The 20,159-nt window shown below is 43.6% G+C and overlaps 1 protein-coding gene across 1 annotated transcript; it reads right to left on the minus strand.

Annotated features, from left to right (window-relative positions):
* Positions 1-1,883: 1,883 nt before the first annotated feature.
* Positions 1,884-19,394, minus strand: znf219 (zinc finger protein 219). Its single transcript, XM_085350709.1, has 5 exons — positions 19,332-19,394; positions 9,419-9,503; positions 6,865-9,187; positions 6,557-6,703; positions 1,884-3,600 (listed from the first exon to the last, which is right to left on the minus strand). The coding sequence occupies exons 2-5, from the start codon at positions 9,422-9,424 to the stop codon at positions 2,426-2,428; spliced, it is 3,651 nt and encodes a 1,216-aa protein (XP_085206835.1). The 5' UTR covers positions 9,425-9,503; positions 19,332-19,394; the 3' UTR covers positions 1,884-2,425.
* Positions 19,395-20,159: the final 765 nt, after the last annotated feature.

Here is a 20,159-nt window from a genome sequence, read left to right on the forward strand (position 1 = left end):
AAGTTCTCTAACCCTACTTCTACAACAATTTTTACTTGTCTAAGGGTAGGTAGTTCATTCTTTTAAGAGTCTAGCCATGCTAGAACATAAGGCCTAGTGACCTTGTTTAAGGCCCAATGGGCCTGAAAAAATGGCAAATAATAAAAACAAAAACACAAGAATAGAGGGATCAGGAGGTGAACACAGGAGAAGATGATCAAGAGAATGGGCTGATGTGTTGAAGGGGAATAGGAAAGAGGAAAGAGAGTGTGTCGATATAGGCTAAGTGCTTTTGGTGAGTTTTACAAAATATACCAGGAAGTGCTTGAAACAGAAGGCACGGTGGCATTGACAGTAGTTGTTAAAGGAGACACCACTAAGGGACTTTCACTACAAAACTCATAAGGTGCTCTAAAAAGGGAACTTAATCACATTAATGCACATTAAAGAGTGGTCACAATCATAAATTACCCCATCAATTTGAGTCTTAGCAGATAAATAGAGGCTGTTAACCAGTGTAAGAGAATATTAATGCCTCACATTCATAAATATACCTTCAAACTAGGATAAAGAAATGATTACTGGATGTTTCCACATAAAAAACAAAATGCACTTCATTTTTTTCCTAACCACCAGTTCAGTGGTCGAATATCTGATACACTGACAACCTAGCTGACTGATTTTGCTAATCGATGGGGTAAATCTACTGAAACCACACATTTACACACTTAAAAATGACAACCGAAAGTGACAACTGCCATTGAAAAAACGTTTGGTCTATTGATAAAGTCAAAATGAAAACAACTACTTTGGGAACTCAAAAAATAACTTGCACAGTGCTCTGTATAGACATTCCAACTAGTCTTAGCTCACAAACATTATAATCAATATCACCTATATTGATAACCTTTTTCTGTAAGCATCTTGAAAGGAAAATAAACAAAAGTCTGCTTTTTTTTTTTTTTTCGTCTTTACAAAAGCTACACATATTCTACTGGGATGCCTATGCGTTTGTTAGTGTTTTAATAATTACTCCTACCATTGTCTTTTCTTTTCTTATTAAAACAAAAAAAAGAAGAAGAAGAGAGGGAAACTACTCATCTAAAACACACCGTAACCCAAGAGTACAGTTTGTTTCTTAGATTTAGTCTTGTCTGGCAGCTAGACTGCTTTCTTTGTCGTTCTCTACCTTGTAAAAAGTTAAAATTTTCCTTTTTTTTGACACAGTCGTAGTCTCTTCAAAACAATGTGTCAGTTGATTGTATTCAGGAGCTCAAGCGTCGCCCCTTCAGCCCTCACACAGACTCTCGCTCTGTGTTCAGTTGGTGCCTTTGCATCCCCAACCAACAACCGCTACCATTGTAAACACTGAATGTTGAACTCTGACCTCCTTTTTAAGCGCTCAGCTTTTGACCTTTCCTCACATTATATGACATACTTTTTTTTGTTCTTTTCAAGCTGAGCCACAAACAGCTACAGTCTGTGTCAAGGACATTACACTATGATGTAGCATTTCTTTTACAACTGAACTATTCACAACACCCTAGAACCACTTTTAACAAATATATTGTACTTAAATCGTTTAAACTGTATATTCAGATAAAATGAACGATCTATCAGAGCCTCGATGGGCAAGGATACCAGAGACTCTCTCGACGACATACATGAACAGGCACTAACTGAAAACAAATGAACAAAAATATTACAAACTTTCTGTTTTTCTTTAGCACAGTCATCAAGAAACACTTTTCTGACAAACAAGGCAGTGATACATACTTGAAGGAAAGCACATGGCCTGTAACGGTTGCCTCATGCCTTAAATTAATAAAGAATAGCTTAGCCGAGGTTTGCAGCTTGAAACTTTTAGACTAAACTTTCCTCCATGTCTGTTTGTTGTAGTTTGAGGAGGAACCTGAAGCTGTTCAGTGGTCAGTCCGTCAGGAGAGCATCTAGTCGCAGCTGGCTCCAGCATGGTCAGTGTTGTAGTCTGGGATTTACCAGTCCATTATAAGTGTGGGATAAACGCACGACTCTAGAATGATGCAGGACTTTGCCCTAGATCTTTCGATTATCAAATTGGAGATCATCGTAAAAATCACCCATCTTTCGGTGAAGTCTGAAAAACAAATAGAAAATGTGGACGACAAAATCCTGAAAAGATGCGTCCATGCGCTTTCTTTTTACAGGAATTTTACCGTATTTTGTGGTGGACCACAAAGCCAAGGAGACAAATAATGACAGAGGAAATACCATAGCTTTGGCTCTCCTCTTTGTCAAGACTCCTCAGGACTGCCCAGAAATGAAGGTATGACAGGGCAAAACCATAAACAACTTCTCTCTATGTAATACTTTCTGCCCTTTCTTCAATTCTTTGTCAAAATTTGTTGGAAAACAATAAACCCAACATTCCAATTTAAGCGGTGTCATTGAAAACATTTTAATCTCCTCAGACTCTATCCTCCTCCCCTCCAACGTGGTTAGAGCTCAGGGCTGGTGAAAGAGCGAGGGACATCCTCAGGTCTTGGTCTTGTGAATCCTCCAGACTGCTATTCTCCAAATTCTCTTCAAATTCTTCATCTTGTTCATCTCTCTCTTCATCAATTTTGCCCTTGAGTTCAGGAACATCTGTTACATTCTTTGACACTGAGGACATGGAGTTTGGGTGTTCAAGAGCATTACCCAGATGTTCTGCTGTGTGCTCAGAGAGACCATTAAGAGTTTGGGACTGAGTTAAGGACCATTCTCCCATGGAGGCCTGGGACTCGGCCTCACTTACGTGCCTCCATATTGTCAGAGGGTCGAGGTCAGAGGGATCCATCCTTGGCCTTGTGGTCTTTGAGGTTCCATCATCATCCAAGATCACTGAAGAGCTTCTTTTGCGCCTGGACTTACTGGTGTGGTTGACCTGGAGATGCATGGCCATCAGCTCTGCTGATGATGTTCGAAAAGGACAAAACAAACACTCGCTCAGTTTGACCCCTGTTGAACTATCCTCTACGGCATCCTCACCACCTTCCCTTACACTCATGCCTCCATCCTCCTCCATCCCTCCAAGACCAGGAGAAGTGCGACGGGACAGATCCAGTGGTTCAAAACCACCCTCCTGAGTTGATGGCACGGGTACTTCCTTGTCACTTGATGCTTGAACCATTCGGCTTGTAGTAAGGGGCTTACGTCGTGACACCTTAGGTGCCTTTGGTGGAGGAGACTCCCTGATCCAGCTTCCTTCCATTCCACCTTGGTAAAGAGCGCCCATTACTCCAGACAGGTACCTGTACTGGGTCTCTAGGTCAACATCCCTTAGAGCTGCTAAGGCCTTTCGATGCTCCCGCTGGTCTGGAAGTCCCAGGAGCCAGGACTGCTGGCTGGGTCGAGAGGCGGGGTTGTCTGTTGGAGCCCGGTTGACCGGGCAGTGGTTGGGTTGAGATCGGCGCTGCTTGACCAATCCAGAGGTTCCAGAGGTCAGACTGTTGATAGTGGAGGTGAGACCAGAGGAGGAGGAATTTGAGGCAGCTGATAAGGCATTGCGTTGCTCCCTGTGGTGCCGCTGGAGATGGTACTTCAGAGAGCCAGATTGAGTACCCGCATAGTCACAGTGGGGGCATTTGTAGGGTCTCTCACCTAGAGAAAACACAATGAAGAAAGTTTATTTATAGAACAGTAAAAATAAAGCTAGAAAAATCTTTTAAAAAACAGTGGGACTCATTAGATGCTCTAAAATGAATGCCCCAAAATGGGTGTTCACTGGGTAAGAAGGAAAAAAAATATTCTGGTGATTTTAAGTATTTTTATATTACAGTTAGTGAAATACCTTTGTGTTAGTATTAATGATATCATATACCAGCTATTTTATGGCATACACAATGTTGATTTCACATACAGGATGTTTTTTTTTTTCTTCAGTAGAAACCTGATGGTACTCACCTTTGACCCTGAAAAACAGTTGCCTCTTATACACACATATACAGTCATGCAAAAAAGAAAGCTTTCACAGGTCCTTGAAGCCACATGATAAACTATGAATACTCTTGAGACTTCCATTGGAATTAAATACTTAAGTAGTACCCAGGTGCTGCTAATCAAATATGCTTGATTAAATGATCATCAGCAAGTCTGAGCATTTCTATGAAAGCAGAATTTTTAGAAGTTTTCTGGTCTGGCAGGTTCAGGAGTGTGTTAATAAAAGGACACAATCTTCCCAGGAGTGGACGTCTCTGCAAAGTCCCCCCAATTCGACACTGTCCAACAAACCGCAAAGGACCTAAGAGCTGCATCTCTGACTCTACAGGCCTTAGTTAGCATGTTAAATATTAAAGTTCATGACAGTACAATTACAAAAAGATTGAACAAATATGGCTTATTTGGAAGAGTTACCAGGAGCAAGCCTCTTATTGCTAAGAAACACAAGCATACAAACTGTTGAGCACAGTTGTGAAACAGTGATCATTTGGGCTTGTTTTGCAATCACAGAACCTGGGCGCCTTACAGTCATTGTGTCGACCATTAACTCCTCTGTATACCAAAGTAATCTAGAGTCAAATGTGAGACCATCTGTTTAATAGTCAAAGCTTGTTTCAAACTGGGCCATGCAACATGAGAAAGATCCCAAGCACAGCAGCAAATCTACAACAGAATTGCTGAAAATAAAAATTCAAGGTGCTGCAGTGGCCTAATCAAAGTAAAGATCTCAACCTGACTGAAATGTTGTGGTGGGACCTTAAAAGAGCGGTTCATAAGCCAATAAACGAATCATGTTTTTTCACAGGAAAGCCAGTTTTGCAAATAAAACAAGGTCAGATTGATTTTTTCCAATATCAATATATACTTGTACTTTTTTTATGGCAGCTAAAATTAAATTTCCCTGCAAATAATTCTTATTTTTTTAATCAGTTTTACTCCTATTTACTGAGGACTATCTCATGGGTACACTCTGTGTGAAATGCAGACCTGAGGACAAATTTCAGCAGTCTAAATCGTTTCATGTGTAAAAGATACACAAAAAATGCAATCATTTTTAAAATAGGTTAAAAGTACTTTCACTATGCCACAGCACTTATTGCAAAATCGTAACATTGCAAATAAGTATGGCAAGCAAGTATTTTGCAAAATTGCAGCAAGTATAAGCTGCTCAAAGGTCATTTGAGCAGTTCTGAGTAGGAGGTGCAGTTACATGTTTTAAAGAAAGATGGCAGTATTCCATTACTCATTAAAAATTACACAGCTGGGAAAGATAAAGGGGATGATGTTGAACATTAACATCAGGAAACGTTAAACATATGAAAAACGTAAATGATCTTATTCCCAAGAGTCAAAAAAGAAAAAACTGGTCACATAGGAGGAACGCAGGCGCACGTACAGATGCAGGGACAACTTGATTGTGTTGGTGAAACAAACACTAAAGACGGGATAAAACTCTCGATGGGAAACGAGATTCTGAAGAGAGCATTATCATAATTTGATGCATTTGCTTTAATTACTGACCATGTGATAATCACCTGATGGAACAGAGGCAGTAGTGTATGAGAAAATGAGCAGTGCATGATTGGGAAAAATATAAACGCATTGAGATAAGTCCTTTCAGCTATAAAATGAGTAATGATAATGGCAACTCTTAAAAAGACTTCACACTGTGCATTTTTTGGCTGCTGTCTTTATGGGAGGTTCTCCAGTAGTGATAGGTGCCATCGCAAAAAATGAGAGATGGGTTTTAATTTTGATCAAATACATCACCTGAAGGCAAATAATGAAAAGTGACGATGACTCATGCTGATAAAGGCTTATGAATATGGAACATTAATTAATAGTATGAGTGTGAGTGGTGTTTGAGATTCTAACTTTCATTAAAGTCCAACTAGTTGGTTGTCAGAAATCCTGTACTCAGTTTTTCCTCTTTTTTTTCTTTTTGTCCTAAAAAAGTTTATTAAAATGTTTTTTCTCTTTACAGTATTTAAGATGGATGTTAAAGATTTTTGTTACAGATTCTTGTTTCAAAGACAGCGAATTCTCTGCAATTTTTCATGCATTTAATATGTGCATTATTTAAGATAAGATAAGAAGATTTAGTATTTTTATGTAATTGACAAGAAATAAATGTGTCTATAAAAATAAATAGGTTATTAAAAAAAAACATCAAACCACACCAGTTTCATTTAGCTAAATTTTGCATTATACAAATCGAAATAGAGACATGAGGATTACTGTTTAATTAGTGGAGAAGACATGAAAAGGTTTTCTTTTGTACCGTTTACTGGTAGCGATGTTAGAGGCCAGTAAGAGAAGTGAGCAATTTCCCTTTTTAATCCCTGGAGTGGCTTGATTTTTTCCCCCCAGAAACTACTGTTAATATACGCTCAACCAAGGCACTTAAGCTGGAGTTGCTCCGGTGGAGCAGCTCAGTTGCCTGCAGTAGAGGGCTATGATTAGTGCTGGCCAGGCCTCTGGGGTAAAATCTTTTAAAAAAAGAAAAAGAAAAAAACTGTAGTTCTAGAAAAGCAACGATGCTCAATGCAACCTTTCCAGGGATTTATAAAGGTTAAAAAAGTAAACATGGTTTGTTAAACTCACAGCAGTATCTCACCTGTGTGAACTCTGAGGTGCACTTTGAGATGGTGTGAAGAGCGAAAGGCTTTGCCACAGTAGGGGCAGTCTTTTATCCCTCTGCCACGCACTCGCTCCCTGGTGGGAACTGAAGGTATGGAGGAGACTGTCGTCAGCCCATTTTCTCCTGCAAGTAGGGAAGAAGGGAAAAAAGTGGAAAATGTAAAGATAGCAGCTAAGATTCTAATGACAATAGAAAGTTGAAAGTTGAAGTTGAAAAACAATGTATTCTTATATGATAGCAAACAAACACAAACCAAAGAACTAGAAAAAACACTCATGTCACACCTTTGAAGCTTGAGATGACAGAGTGAAACCCTGCAGCCCCTCCAGCTTGTTGTGATCCACCACCCATCAATTTTGATTCCTGTCTCAGTTCTGCCATTTGTTGGGATCCACCGCTGTGTAGCTGGGATTCTTGTCTCACTTCACTGCTGCCTCCTCTTCCCAGCCCCACTCCTCTATGATGACTGCTCCCTTCCTCTTCGCTGCCACCTCCTTTCTGGGGCCTCTGAGTGTGAACTCGAGCATGAACTACCACCTGCTGTAGACTGCGGAACAGCTTTCCACAATCTGGGCATTCCCATGGCCCTCCTGGTCCTCCGGTCTCTTCTCTAGGATCCAGGCCTCCAAGGTAGGCTCTGACTTGGTCGACCTCTGTAATCACTGAACTCCGCCCCGGGCCTCGTTGCCCTTGCTGCTGGCCTCGCTGATGAGGCCTTTGTTGCTGAGCTACCGCCAAGCTGCGAGCCACCAGCTGCCACCAAGTTGCCTGATCTCCTCCTTCTGAAACTGTTGCTGGAGTTTCCCCGGTTCCCCCTGCTCTAGTCGTTCCCCCTCCTCTTCCCGAGTCTGCTCCCCCTGCAGTACCACTGCCACCACCGTTTCCCATCTCTGCTACTTGAGCCACTGCTTGAAGTCTCTCCATGCAGCTAGCCCCACTGCCATCACTAGGCAAACCGAGATAGCCCAGGATGGCTGACTTACTCAAACCCATCCCAATTCTGCCTCCAGTTTCTCTCTCTGGTCTTCCCTGACCTCCTCTGGCACCACCTCCTCGCTGAGTCAGAAGGAGACTGGAGTAGAGGGCGTTGAGGGAGCTTTTAGACTGCTGCTCAGCACTTCCTGGTCCCCCAGGGTTTCCCAGTCCAGCCTTGAGGCCAAGTTTGTTGAGATGAACTTTCATGTGATTTTTTAGGAACCAAGGCTCCTTGAAGCCACGGCCACATACCTGACACTTATGGTCCAATGAGTCCTTGTGCTTTCGCATGTGTCCCTTCAGAAACCATGACTGCGTAAATCGCTGTCCACAAGTGTCACAGCGAAATGCTGGCAGTGGAGAGGACCCGCCCACTGCAGCAACTGATGTCAGCTGTGGGTTGCTCGGGGTTGGGGCTGGCGTGTGGGTTGGCGTGGGTACTGGGGTGTCGGGGGTTGCGATGATGGGCCTCGAACTGTAAGCTGGTGGAAGAGCAGGTACATCGGGAGAAGGGTGGCACTCCTGTAAGTGGGACGCCAGGCTTTCTTCTTGGCTGGCAGAATAGGGACAAAGAGTGCATTTGTATGGATTGTGGAGAATGCGTACATGCCGCGCCAACTCTGAAGCTGTTCGGAATTTTCCTTTGCAGGCATGGCAGCGAAATGTAGGCGTGATGGAAGCAGATACGCCCTCCCCGGTGGCTGAAGAATAGGGAGAGGTCACGGACACAGGGTCCTCTGTCAGCGGAGGGGTCAAGGGTGTGCTGTCATCCAGTAAAAAACTGGGGTTCTGGTCTGTCTGTAGTCCATCATCAAGACCTTTGACCTCACCATTGACTTCATCGTCTTCTGTGAGATGCTGGATGAGAGCCCCAGGCAGTAAACGCTGGTTTGGGTGACTTCTGTGATTCGGAATTAGGTCTTTGTGGTTCTGCTGGATTTTGAGGTGCTGCTTTAGTGGAGCTGAAGGGAGCCCAGTCCTATACAGAGCTGAAGCTCGCCGGTCTCTGTCCAGACTGTGAGCTCGTGCATGAAGAGACAAAATACTTTGGAATCTGAATCTCTTTCCACATACATGACAGGGATACCTGAGTGCAGGCCCCGAGGAGGCCCCTCCAACTCCAGGTGTGGCCCTGGTAACAGTATCCTTCTGGAACAGCTGGAGGTCTAGTTCATCACTACAGTTCCCACTCTGTCCTGAAGACAGGGCCAGCTCCAGGGCACCACACCCGAGTAATGGTGCTGATGGTGTATCTGGCGGAGAGGAGTCCAAACAGGGGCTGCATCCAGCTTCTTGTCCCCCTCCTCCTGGGAACAAAGCCACTGCCGGCGTTGGGGATGGAGGTACTCCATCCAGCCCTTCCTCATCATCTTCTTCATCAACATCATGGTGATTGCTGTTATTACCCTCGTGGAGGGGGAACGGAGAGAGGGGGAAATAAGGCGCAGTGTCCGGGCTCTGGGGGGAAGGTTCGGAGCTGTGAATGGGCAAGACAACAGGGCTATCGGGGAGAGAGAGCTGAGTGTGAGGAGAGGAGGTCTGGGGGCTGTGGTCTAGAGACGGCAGCGTTGGGGGCGACTGGGTCTGCTCACAAGAAAGAGACAACACACACTCCGGTGGAGAATCCATCCTCTATCAGAAAAAACACAAAGAGAGGGAGAGAGACAGATAATGAGCGGCAACCAGCGACTTAAGAAGGAGTTAAAAGTTAAAAACCTCAAGAAAAGGTTAAATTTGCATGTTGTGCATAATTAGCTTTTATAGCACAACCTTGGCCAGATTTTAAAAACTGCACAAACTTCGAGGGTATGAGTCTTTATATGTTGATGCATGCGCATATAAGAAAATAGAAAAAAGTCCTACCAGCATTGTGTGTGATGTTATGCCATTCTTTAGTGTCTCTGCTGAGGGGGGACACAGTCCTGTGGCAGTCTCCTCTTGTAATTGTCTGAGGACAAAAACAAGCATAGAAAGCTCAGAAAATTATTTGCAACCAAAAATCTAACAATTACTGCACTTGAAGTTGTTCCCACCCTTTTTTTTAAAAGCATGTTAAGACAATTATCTAACTAAAGACTTTAGGTAAATTAGGAATAATAGTATCAGTGTAATGCTTTTGAAATATCCAGCGATGAACTGCAGGTAGCAGAGTTTTGCCGAACAGGATTAAAAGCTATTTACACTAAGACCCTTTGAACAGATTTCACCCTAAATTCTGATTGCAAAGCACCAAATGCACACTCAACAATACATTTTAATGCACGTGCATGTTTACTACGAAGAAAATCTGTATTTGATCGTCACTTGCTCCTCAGCCTGCGTTGGTGTGCGCATTGAATGTGTAACAGGTGTGCACCTGTTCTGCCTCCTGCATGTGTTCAGCGTACATGCTGGCATACTGTTAGCACATATGGGATGATTATCTGAAGTGTGAACGTGCATTGGTGTGTGTGTGTGTGTTTAGGAGTTAAGGGCACCACCACAGGACACGGACTGTCCCAAACAGGATGGGCGCGCAATGTTTTGACTTCCCCACACACCCTTCCTGAACAGTCATACAGTAGCAGCTTTTTTTGCTTAAATCAGGCCCGGACGCACTCACACTCACAAACAAACACACACACTCACATATGGTATGCATGCACCTAGCCAGAACAATAAATCTGCTGTTTGGGTGTGGTGGCATTCACCCATACATTGCTTAGTCATGCTTAATTGTTGAAGTCATTTATATATGTGAGCTTATTCTGCTGCTGCCGCCGCTGCTGCTGTTGTCTCGACTGTACTGCGACTGTCACCCCAGATAACAGAGTCAGCTGAAACGTGAAGTGTGATACTGCGCATTGAACACGCACAAGCATTTTGGCAGGGCACGCTCACACGCCCAAATATTTTGAGAGCGCAGCACTTCGCCTCACTTCCACCGAATTTGTGTGCGCCGTGGCTGGTTTTTGTCCATCATTTTTGCAGGAGTTGAGCACCCACAACACAACAAAAAGGTCATAAATCACTGTGGCAAAAACAATGGAACATCTGTGCTCGCAGGTGTGTCACCCACATTTTTGTTCACATGGCGGTATGGTCACATATGTGTTTATATGGATTTGAGTATTTGTGTGTGTGTGTGTGTGTGTGTGTGTGTGTGTGTGTGTGAGTTACTGAGGCTTGATGACAAAGAGATTCTCATGTAGCCAGTTGACATTTTAGCTCAGCTATGACTCACAGGGATATCACACCATATCAATCACATAAACACACACACTTACACACACACACTCTCTTACACAGACACAGACAGTCCTTTCTTAATCCACCATTATTGTTCTTTCTCTCACCATATTCCTCTCCCTTCTGTCTTTCTTTCTCTCCCTGATTCATACTTCTTCCCATCCCCCTCTCATTCTCTCGTTCCCTCCCTCCCTCCCTCCGTCTATTATTCACTAATTTTCTTTCATTCTCTCCCTCTCCCCTCTCTCTCTCTCCTCTCTTTTTTCTCTCCTGCAGTGTTGCCAGTTGGCAGAGTGCCAAGGAATGCTGATATCAGCTGGTAGATTGGGCCCTGCCAACATGGCGAAGAGCAAAGAAAAAAAAATGAGAAAGGAGGCAGACAGAGAGAAAGAAAGAGGGAGACACAGACAAATAGACAGAGCAGTTACAAACTGGGCAGCATTAAAAAAAAAAGAAACAGTCTCAGAAGCCATGTGAACGAAAATGATTTAATTTGATTGGCAACATGGTGTTGAGGGTAAAAGCAAAGAAACCAAAAAAAGAGAAAGCGACATGCTAGAACAGAGAATAGCAGAGAAATCAGAGTAGTGATAGTGGCAGGCTGGGGCATAACATGAAGAGAGAGCAACATTTAAAAACCATTTTGAAAGTCAACACAGAAATACACATGCAGACAGAGACGGGGGGGGGGGGGGGGGGGGGGGGGGTGCAGAAAGGGAGAAGGAATAAAAAGCAGGAAAAAGAGGGAGAGAGAGCGGCTATCTAAATGTATCTGCTGCAGTATTAAGTCTGATGGCATTATCATATGAATATCACCATCACAATGCATTGTTCCACCGTGACGGTGGCTGTCGCCAACCACCGGCCCTGTCATGCCAATAAAGAAAATTTGGATAGATTGAGAGAGGGAGATAAGGTGAAGCAGAGGATGCATGGGAAAAGGGGGCTGGGGGTGACTCGGGGAGAGGGTGGAGTGGGGAAGAAATCATGCTGGAATCAGGTGGGGGAGAAACACATAAAAAGCAGGTGTAAATTAAGCAAGAAGCGCACCGAAGACGACATTCTCACATCATCCACAAATGCTGCTCATTCCCAGTGTGTCCACACACACACACACACGGCGAGCTATAAAATGGATTGGGGTAGGTACTCAAAGCAAGGGTGAGAGCAGCGTACAAAAATGTGACACCTACGTGTGTGTGTGGTGGGTGTTTTTAGTTTTGTGAGGGGAGGGGTAATAATCTGATTTTAAATGTGCGTCATGGCAATGAATATTTAATATTAGGTAATGTGATCCACGTAGGAGATTCACAATGATATTACAGACCAGCAAGTGGCCCACTTGCAAACCAGAAAATGGGGTCTCACCCAATCTTAAATCTTCACTCTTATCAAAATACAAGAGAAAGTGATGGATTTTCTTGAAACTTTCATTCAAACCACATGAACAACACGGGTTGTTGGCTATACACAATAATACATACTCATTTTAAACTGAGCTTAATACTGCAGCCCACCTGCAGTACCTTTGCAGCCCAACAGGGGGCCCTGGCCCATACTTTGGGAATCAGTGCTATAGACTTTACAAAACAACTTTCTGGTTTGCTTTAGATAAACACAAAAACTGTATATAAACAATGGTCTGGAGCCATGAGTGTAGCATAATTTTTGCCTTTTACACTAGCACCTCAACTAGACTACTCAACGAGGTTTTGGTCGTTTTCTATTACCACCTCAATGTGGGCGGGGTCGTTATAGCAAGGCAGCCCAAAAGTCCAGTGACGCTGTTTGCCTGCAATCCAAAGACAACACAACAATGGAGGTCGAGGCGATGGTACACCTGCTTCACGCACTTTGGCTTTTTGTCAGACTCAGGGTAAAAGAAAGAGCCAAGTAGGTGTGAGGCCATTGCCCAGCAGCCGTTGCCGGGTTTGAGTCTTGCGAAAGAGTTGCTCTCATGACTCCCTCAGTGACCTCATTTGTGGGCCAATCAGTGGCATGCGATCTTCTGACATCACTTTTTCAACTTGACTCAGGTCACTTGGAAAACAGTCAGAGTAAACGCTAATAAACTGCAGAGTACCCATAACTACCACCTAATGAAAAAACCCTAAAAACCAAGTTGAGTTTAGCTGAGCAGGTACTAGTGGAAAAGAGGCTTAATAGCCACTGTAGACATACATGCTAGCAGCTTGTCAATCACAGGATAGCCACACATTTAATCAGGCCCTGATTTATCGCCTAAATGTGATCACAATTTACAAAATAGACATCATGACATCATCATTAAAAAGCGAACCGCTGAGACCCTAAATTGCTCAGGAAAGCATTTGCTGAGATCACAAATGGAGTGAAACGCAGGGTTTCTGAGCAACCTGGTTTCCTGTCGCAGCCACGGCCTGCGGGCCGTTACAAAGACTCCACGTAAAACGCACTTAAGCATTTGTTCCACTTCTCAGGCCCAGAGCTATAGTTGACTGCTGATATGCAACACATAATGGATTTTCCCATCCCTTCGATACAAACTGGATTTTCCTGCACTTTCACTGGCTTTTCCTGTTTTTTCCCTTTCTTTTTTCCCCTGATCCTGAAATTTGCAGTGCATGAGCAGGAGTGTAATGACACAGTAATTCGCAAGATGACACCAGCTTTAAAGCGTCCCAAAGTTGACATTCCAGCAATTGAAATGCAGCTTTGTGGGTCCTGAATTGCCTTGACTGGAAATGAGGGTTTTTTTATCATCAGGGTCACTATGTTTTGTTTTGTTTTTTTTAAACTGCACTGTTTAAATACTGATAACTACTCCTTGACTCAGATCACAAGGAGTGCATAACGATATGGCTGAATCATACGTTACATACCTGGTAAATACTAGCTGAGGGAAATTTGCACAATATGTTCAGACAAGTTTTTTGTTTTTTTTTCTTTTAGCTGGGGGTGGGGATCGGGGGTGTCACTGTGTAAATATCCACCGAAGTGGCAGAGTTTTATTGTGAAGGCAGTCAGTGCAGGTTTGCACATGCACATGAGAGATACATGTTGTAATTGTAAATATATATCAGGGTGTGAACACCTTTCACCTAGTGTTCATAATGGTAACCGTGTGTGTGGGATAGAAGTGTTATACAGCTTCATAATAAATAGTGTTAATGTATCATAGGTTGTATATAAGAAGGGTTTGTGTATTGTGATTTGTAGCCTCATGAAGCTAAACAGTACTTTGAATGCCTCGTCACAGTTTGTGTAATTAAGCCTGACTTACAATGATCCCTTCATTCATTTCCTATCAGTCTGTGGAGGTAAATGTCAAAAGATTTAGAATAAATCTGAGTGTATGCTCTGCTCTCCTTGACCCCTTGTGACCCCTTGGGGATCTCGCTCTCAGTTTGGGAACCAGTGATCTATAGCAACAGCGACCTTTGTGTTGTTTGAAAATTAAGTCCTCCTCCACGTACCTAAAAATAGACATCTTCAAGGTCTCAGGCACCGGCCTTAAGGCATAAAGTAAGGACTGTGCTCGTAGTCTGTGTGTATTTCTGTGAATCCCTACAAGTGCATCTTTCTTCCCGCTGCATTACTTGCACTCTCGTGTGATGAAGCCAGCGCGAGGTGAGGTGTCCTTTGGGGATAAGTGGGTGTATGAGAGACTGACCACAAGGAAGGGGGGAAAAAAACAAAGTGTGTGAAAAAGAGAAGATGAGAGCGAGAGGAAGTGAGGGGAGCCCGCTCCCTGTGCGGTACAGTATAATTTGGCCCTGTGGTTTTTATCGCGTGGTCACGTGGCGAACTTCCCCACAGCCGGTATTCATTTCCTTTACTTCACCTTTCCCTGAACCACCACTACCACCTCCTCCCTCCCCACCGCCGGCTTCGCTTCAACTTTGCCTGCCTCGCACTCTCGCTCTTCCCTCATCTTCAGCTTCAACAATGATAAGGGTGAACATCTCCCGCGCAGTCTCCGCCACCGACCGTTAAAGATGAGTGTTGCAGATTGCTTATACGGGGAAAAATGCTACTTCATGTGTATCGTTTTGATCGCAGAACGCAAGTGAAACGGCGATCTAATGGCTCGCATCTGTTACGCCGTTGACCTTATTCGAAAGGTACTTTAGCGGAGTTGAAGAAAAAGTTACATTAAAAGGAAGCGTCCCAACTTTTACCGTCTTTCATCTGCGCAAAGTCCAGCTTGAGCCAGCATTTCCTGCCTCACTGATGTGTTTTATGTTCCACTTCTCACAACCTTACTCCTTTTTGCTTCTTCCTGTCTAACCTCTCCTCCTCTAATGCACCATCCCCTCTCGAGCTCCTGCTTCTCCTCTTTTTGAATGAATTACTCCTCTAGCGAGAGAACACGAGCTGATGCTCGAACTGGGAGGCAACGTTGCAGTGCCAGACCCGAGCGGGCGAATCCCGAACACCGGAAAGCATCTCGGCAGAGAAAAAAAAGAGTCTCACTCCAACTCATACAGGCCGCGCCGTTCCTAAAACCAGTGAGTGGAGGGGGAAGGGGGGTGCTGAATGACTCGTCTGACTCGGGATTACGAGACTGATGCTTTAAAAGAAGAATTGGTTGGAGCATGTGTGTGGTTGTACGCATTCTTCCTAAAAGGCTTATGTGTGCACACCGAGGATCAGTTGCTAGGTTGGAGACAATCCTGCAGGTGAAACAAACATCCACCTGATCAATTTTCTCCCTACTGTCTGGGAAAAGGTTCAGAAACCTTTCTTCCATGAATGACGCCCCTTCCACTTTAGTGTCCTTAAGCAACACACTACTTTCGACCCCCTCAGGGATGCTCACCACTCACTGTGACCTCCCTGGGGTATTTATGTATATATATCAGATACCTAAAACAGCTTTAGTGTGGGGGGGAAAAGGGTAAGTGTATAATAGTAATGGCTTCATTCTTTCTTCACCCTGGGGAAATTTACAGAGCATGTGTTCTCTTTCTTAGGAACATCTTGTTTGAAACACACTCTGTTGCACTATATTTTATAAAGACACATATAAATGGGAGGTGCCAGTACTTAAATCAACACATCCTGGTGTAATTCTGGGTGACTGATTGCACTCAAGGGCTCCCTGACTCTATGTATAGGCTGGAATGTAACATTTTATTTCTATTTTTTTTGCAGGGGATTTGAGCTGAAGAGTGAGGATGCACTCCAACAATGACTTTATGTCTTCTTCCCCACAGTCGCCGAGTACTTGCTCACTGGGGACTGTGGGGTTCTCTCTCTATTGCACAGTCTTCAGGTTACAGTATAAAGTGCTTTGATGCGGTGTCCAGAATGTTTTCAGACTAAATTGAGGCCAAAATAGTTCACACTTTCAGTTTTTCATCTGGGAAGGCATCTGTTGTGCTGATCTCAGCAGGTCAAATGAAATGCAACCAAAAAACACAAAAAGAGTTGTATTGTAACTTTAAAAAAGATTTGAGGGAGAAATTCAAATACTGCTTGCTTTCATAACATCGCACACCTTGCTGAAAAGCGCAGTCACGGGACTGCCACTAATGGAAAGTTGGAAAAATGTTTTGCTTATCAAATTGTCGTGTTTGATTTTTTTGTTTTTTATTCAGACCGTCTACCTGTACGCCTCTGCTGCAAACGCTGATTTCAGAGCTGGTCTTCCAAACTAAATGCGAGCGACAAAAAGTGGCAGACTATTTAAGTAAGACCCTAATGCTCTAAATACACTCTAATCCCGAGCAGCCTAGCAGAACTCTCAACAGTCTCAAAATGTCACAATGCAGTAGATTCTCCCTAACTGAGGGCAAGCAGGTGCCTCTCCCGCAGCGCACTAATGACCCAATTATATCAATCAGAAGCCTTGATTGGTGCTACACTCCTTTCCCTTTTACTCTCTCTCCCTCTGTCTCATTCTCCCCTCACATACAATCTCTTTCCCAAGAGCCACCTGGATGGGGTGGATGTGCCCCTTCAAGTACAGTACAGTATGTACAAAGATGGGAAGTAGGCGGCATTGAGGGTGACAGAGGAGGTGGAGGAGGAGGTGGATACTATTTGGACACAACAAGCAGACAGAGGTTTGAATGAAGCAAAAACCATTAGAGCCTTTTTAACATGGGGCCAGTGTTTTATATTCATTAGTACAGCTGGTTGCAGATGAGTATCTGCCAAGGGTTTGACATGAAATCAACGCCTTATATCTAATGGCAAACAACCTGTAGAGAGGCAGGGGAGGCTTTTTTTTACTAACAGAGTAATAATTAAAAAAAAACAATGCTTGCGTTATTAGTTTTTGATCAAGCCCGGATAAGGAAAAGTAGCGTCTTGTTGCCAAAAGTCACTCTTGCAGGCGATGATCCAAAGAAAAACAGGGATTTGGAGTGAAGTCATTTCTTTTCTAATTGTCTCAGCTTTCTTTTCTTTTTTTCTTTTTCGTAGAGGGATTATGAAAGTTAATGTGCATAAACCCGTCTTGAAAAATGCCAAACCCTCCAAAAACATGCCTCATTTTAGGACACGCAAGCAATGTCAACCTACTTCCACTGTGCACAGGCTCTCAAGAGTGTGACATTTTGGGTAGATATGAAAAAAAAAAAAATAGGGCATTTCAGGATCCCTAAACATATTCCATTGGATATAGAAAAAGGCGACGGGAGTGTCTTTGGTCAACCCAGATGACACGTCTGCGCCTTATCTCAAGAGGAATTTCCTCCTCGCCCCTGTGATGTGCGTCAATAACGTGCAACCATTTTCAGTACGCTCCTTTCCCCCCTCTCTCTTCTCTCTCGCGGCCATCTCAATTAGAGGCACATTAATGAAATAAATAACCATCAACAAACAATGCACTAATAAACACCCCCTCACACACACTAAAAATCAAATTAACCCTGCCCGCAGATGGTGTCCGCGCACAATCCCGCTTCCAAATAGAAACAAGAACAACAACCAAAAGAAAAAATGCGATTAAAAATCATGAACACGGGGGATGCAGGGTAGTCGGAGAAGTCGGAGGGTGGCGTGTGTGTGTCATGTCAGCCTATCTATCGCTCTCTCTCCCCTGCTCCATTTTGTTCCTAAATTTTCTATACAAAAGATTAAGGGAGGGGAAAAAGACGAGTGAGCGAGCAAGGAGAGGACGGGAGGGGGGAAAAGTGCCATCATGGATTTCATCTTGAATCCCTCTCTGCCAATCTACCACCGACATCAGTGCCCCCCTCACCCCCCTCAAAAAAAAGAGCCATCGTGTCCAAAAACGCACATTTTTGGACGAAAATCGGTAACTTATCTTTACTGAACACAATCTGGCAACACGCGTTTTGCACGCACACGGCCCCAACATTGCATGTATTGCCACACTTGCTATGCTACTTTCTGAGCGCTGAGGTAACGTTAGGACAACTAAACGGGTTGTAGTAAACATTGTAGTAAAAGGTGGCCGAAAGTATAAGGTTTATAAAGCACCGTTAAACAGTCTTTTCTCTTTTTTTGCGCGTATCCCACACGAAAAGTGGCGGTGCTTATCTCGGAAACAACGCACAACACAATGCCTAATGTGTGTCCAACAAAAGAATTAGTCAAGCTAATCGCATCTACCTACAAATTACGCTTTGTAAATCAACTTGCTAACATGCAAAAATCCACTTTTACGCTTGGACAATATGTCCGCGGCTTATCGAAATTCTCCGTTACGCACAGAGAACTTGGCTCTTCTTTAAAAAAAAAATACACATATATAATAAATAATAAAAATATAACCTACTTAAAAAAGAAGAAGAAGAAGAAGAAGAAGACGCCGTTCTTTTTCAGAGAGGTTAAAGAAGAGCTGCCAAATTACCAAACTGCTCGCGCGGATAAAAACAAAAATTAAGAGCTAGCTTGCACAACTACTTAGCTGAAGTTGTGTCCAATTTTTAAACAAAAATAAACCTCCGAGTGACTTTTCGTGCACTTGCGAGCATTTTTAAGTCGCATTTCATCTCGTGCTGACTGTTCGAGTCGACTTGGTTTAACTGTTACACCGAGTATTTCCTCAGTTATGAGGGAAAACAGTGCATTTCTCAGCTTTTTTTCTTTTCTTTTTTTTTTTGTCATGTCACGGCTTAGAAGCGGAGCTCCGACTGCTACATGCTTGTCGACCACGCGCGCACATACACCGGCTTACATACATGACACACACGTAAAGTGGTCCGGAGCGCGCGGTTACATGTATACATACATACATACATACATGCATGCCTCGTGCCAATCACTCACATGCGAGCACGCGCACACACACACACACAGCCAAAGCTGCCAATGAAATAAATAAATGTGAAAAAGCGGAGTGAAATAAAACACATCAACAACTATGTTGGCCATTATCCCGCGTGTTGCCCGTGACAGAAGAAGAAGAAGAAGAGAAAAAAGAGGCAACAACAGTCGCAGTAAATTAAACAATTTTGGAAATGTTTCGTCGCCGGTGTTTCGTGCCAGCACGCATAAAAGTGCATATATGTAAACATAGTGGTAAATAAAATGTAAGAAGATAAATGAAGATATAGGATATATGTTGAAAGTAAAGACTCAGTGTACTTACGGGAGAGGCGGCGAGGAGATTAATGACACGACACGTCATGATTACGTTTCACTTGAATTAAATACATTACGAGTTGGGAAAAAAATGGAAATCAGGGTTGTATACAAGCATACGCCGTTTCCCCCTCCCTCCGTTTGGTCACCCTCTTCTCTCTCTCTCTCTCTCTCTCTCACACACACACACACACACACACACACTATCTCTCTCCTCCTCCTTCTCCTCCTCCTCCTCCATCTCCCTTTTCTTTTCCTTCTCCCCTTCTCTCCTTTCTTCTTGCATTTTTGCCCATTTATTACACAGGAGTGAGTGAATGGGGGGGAGTGGTGGGGGGAGCATAGGAGAAGTGGGAGGGAGAGTGATGTAGGTTGGAAATGTTAATTATAATCTCAGCACGGGCACCATTTTACAACGCTGTCATCTCTTCACATTTGTATCCTAAATATGGCATCTGGGGTGGCGGGTAGCTGACAGTTAAGAGACATTTTTTTGGGGTGGCAGGAGAAGAAGGAGAAGAAGAAGAAAGTTTCACACCAACAGAAGTGAGATAAAAGTGATGACAGAGGCAAGAGGCAGCTAAAATGTTGTGGTGAGCCACCCCGGAAGCACATGGCCGCTATGAGGATGGGAAGAAACAAAGTGCACAAATTTCGATGTGTTGAGGAAGAGGAGGGGTTCCCAACATGAGGCTGGGTGACCAATAGGAGTCGCCCAGGGGTTTTCCAAAAGGTCCCAAACGAAAGTGTAGAGGTAAAGAGAAAGTGATGATAAAAGTACAGAATGAGTTTTAAAAAACTAAAAATGTTTCTGTCGAAACTGAACTTGAGGTCA

The sequence above is a fragment of the Diplotaxodon limnothrissa genome, linkage group LG3 (assembly GCF_057381915.1).
Source record: "Diplotaxodon limnothrissa isolate DT_005_m linkage group LG3, D_limnothrissa_male_GT1.1, whole genome shotgun sequence".
NCBI classification, from domain to species: domain Eukaryota; kingdom Metazoa; phylum Chordata; class Actinopteri; order Cichliformes; family Cichlidae; genus Diplotaxodon; species Diplotaxodon limnothrissa.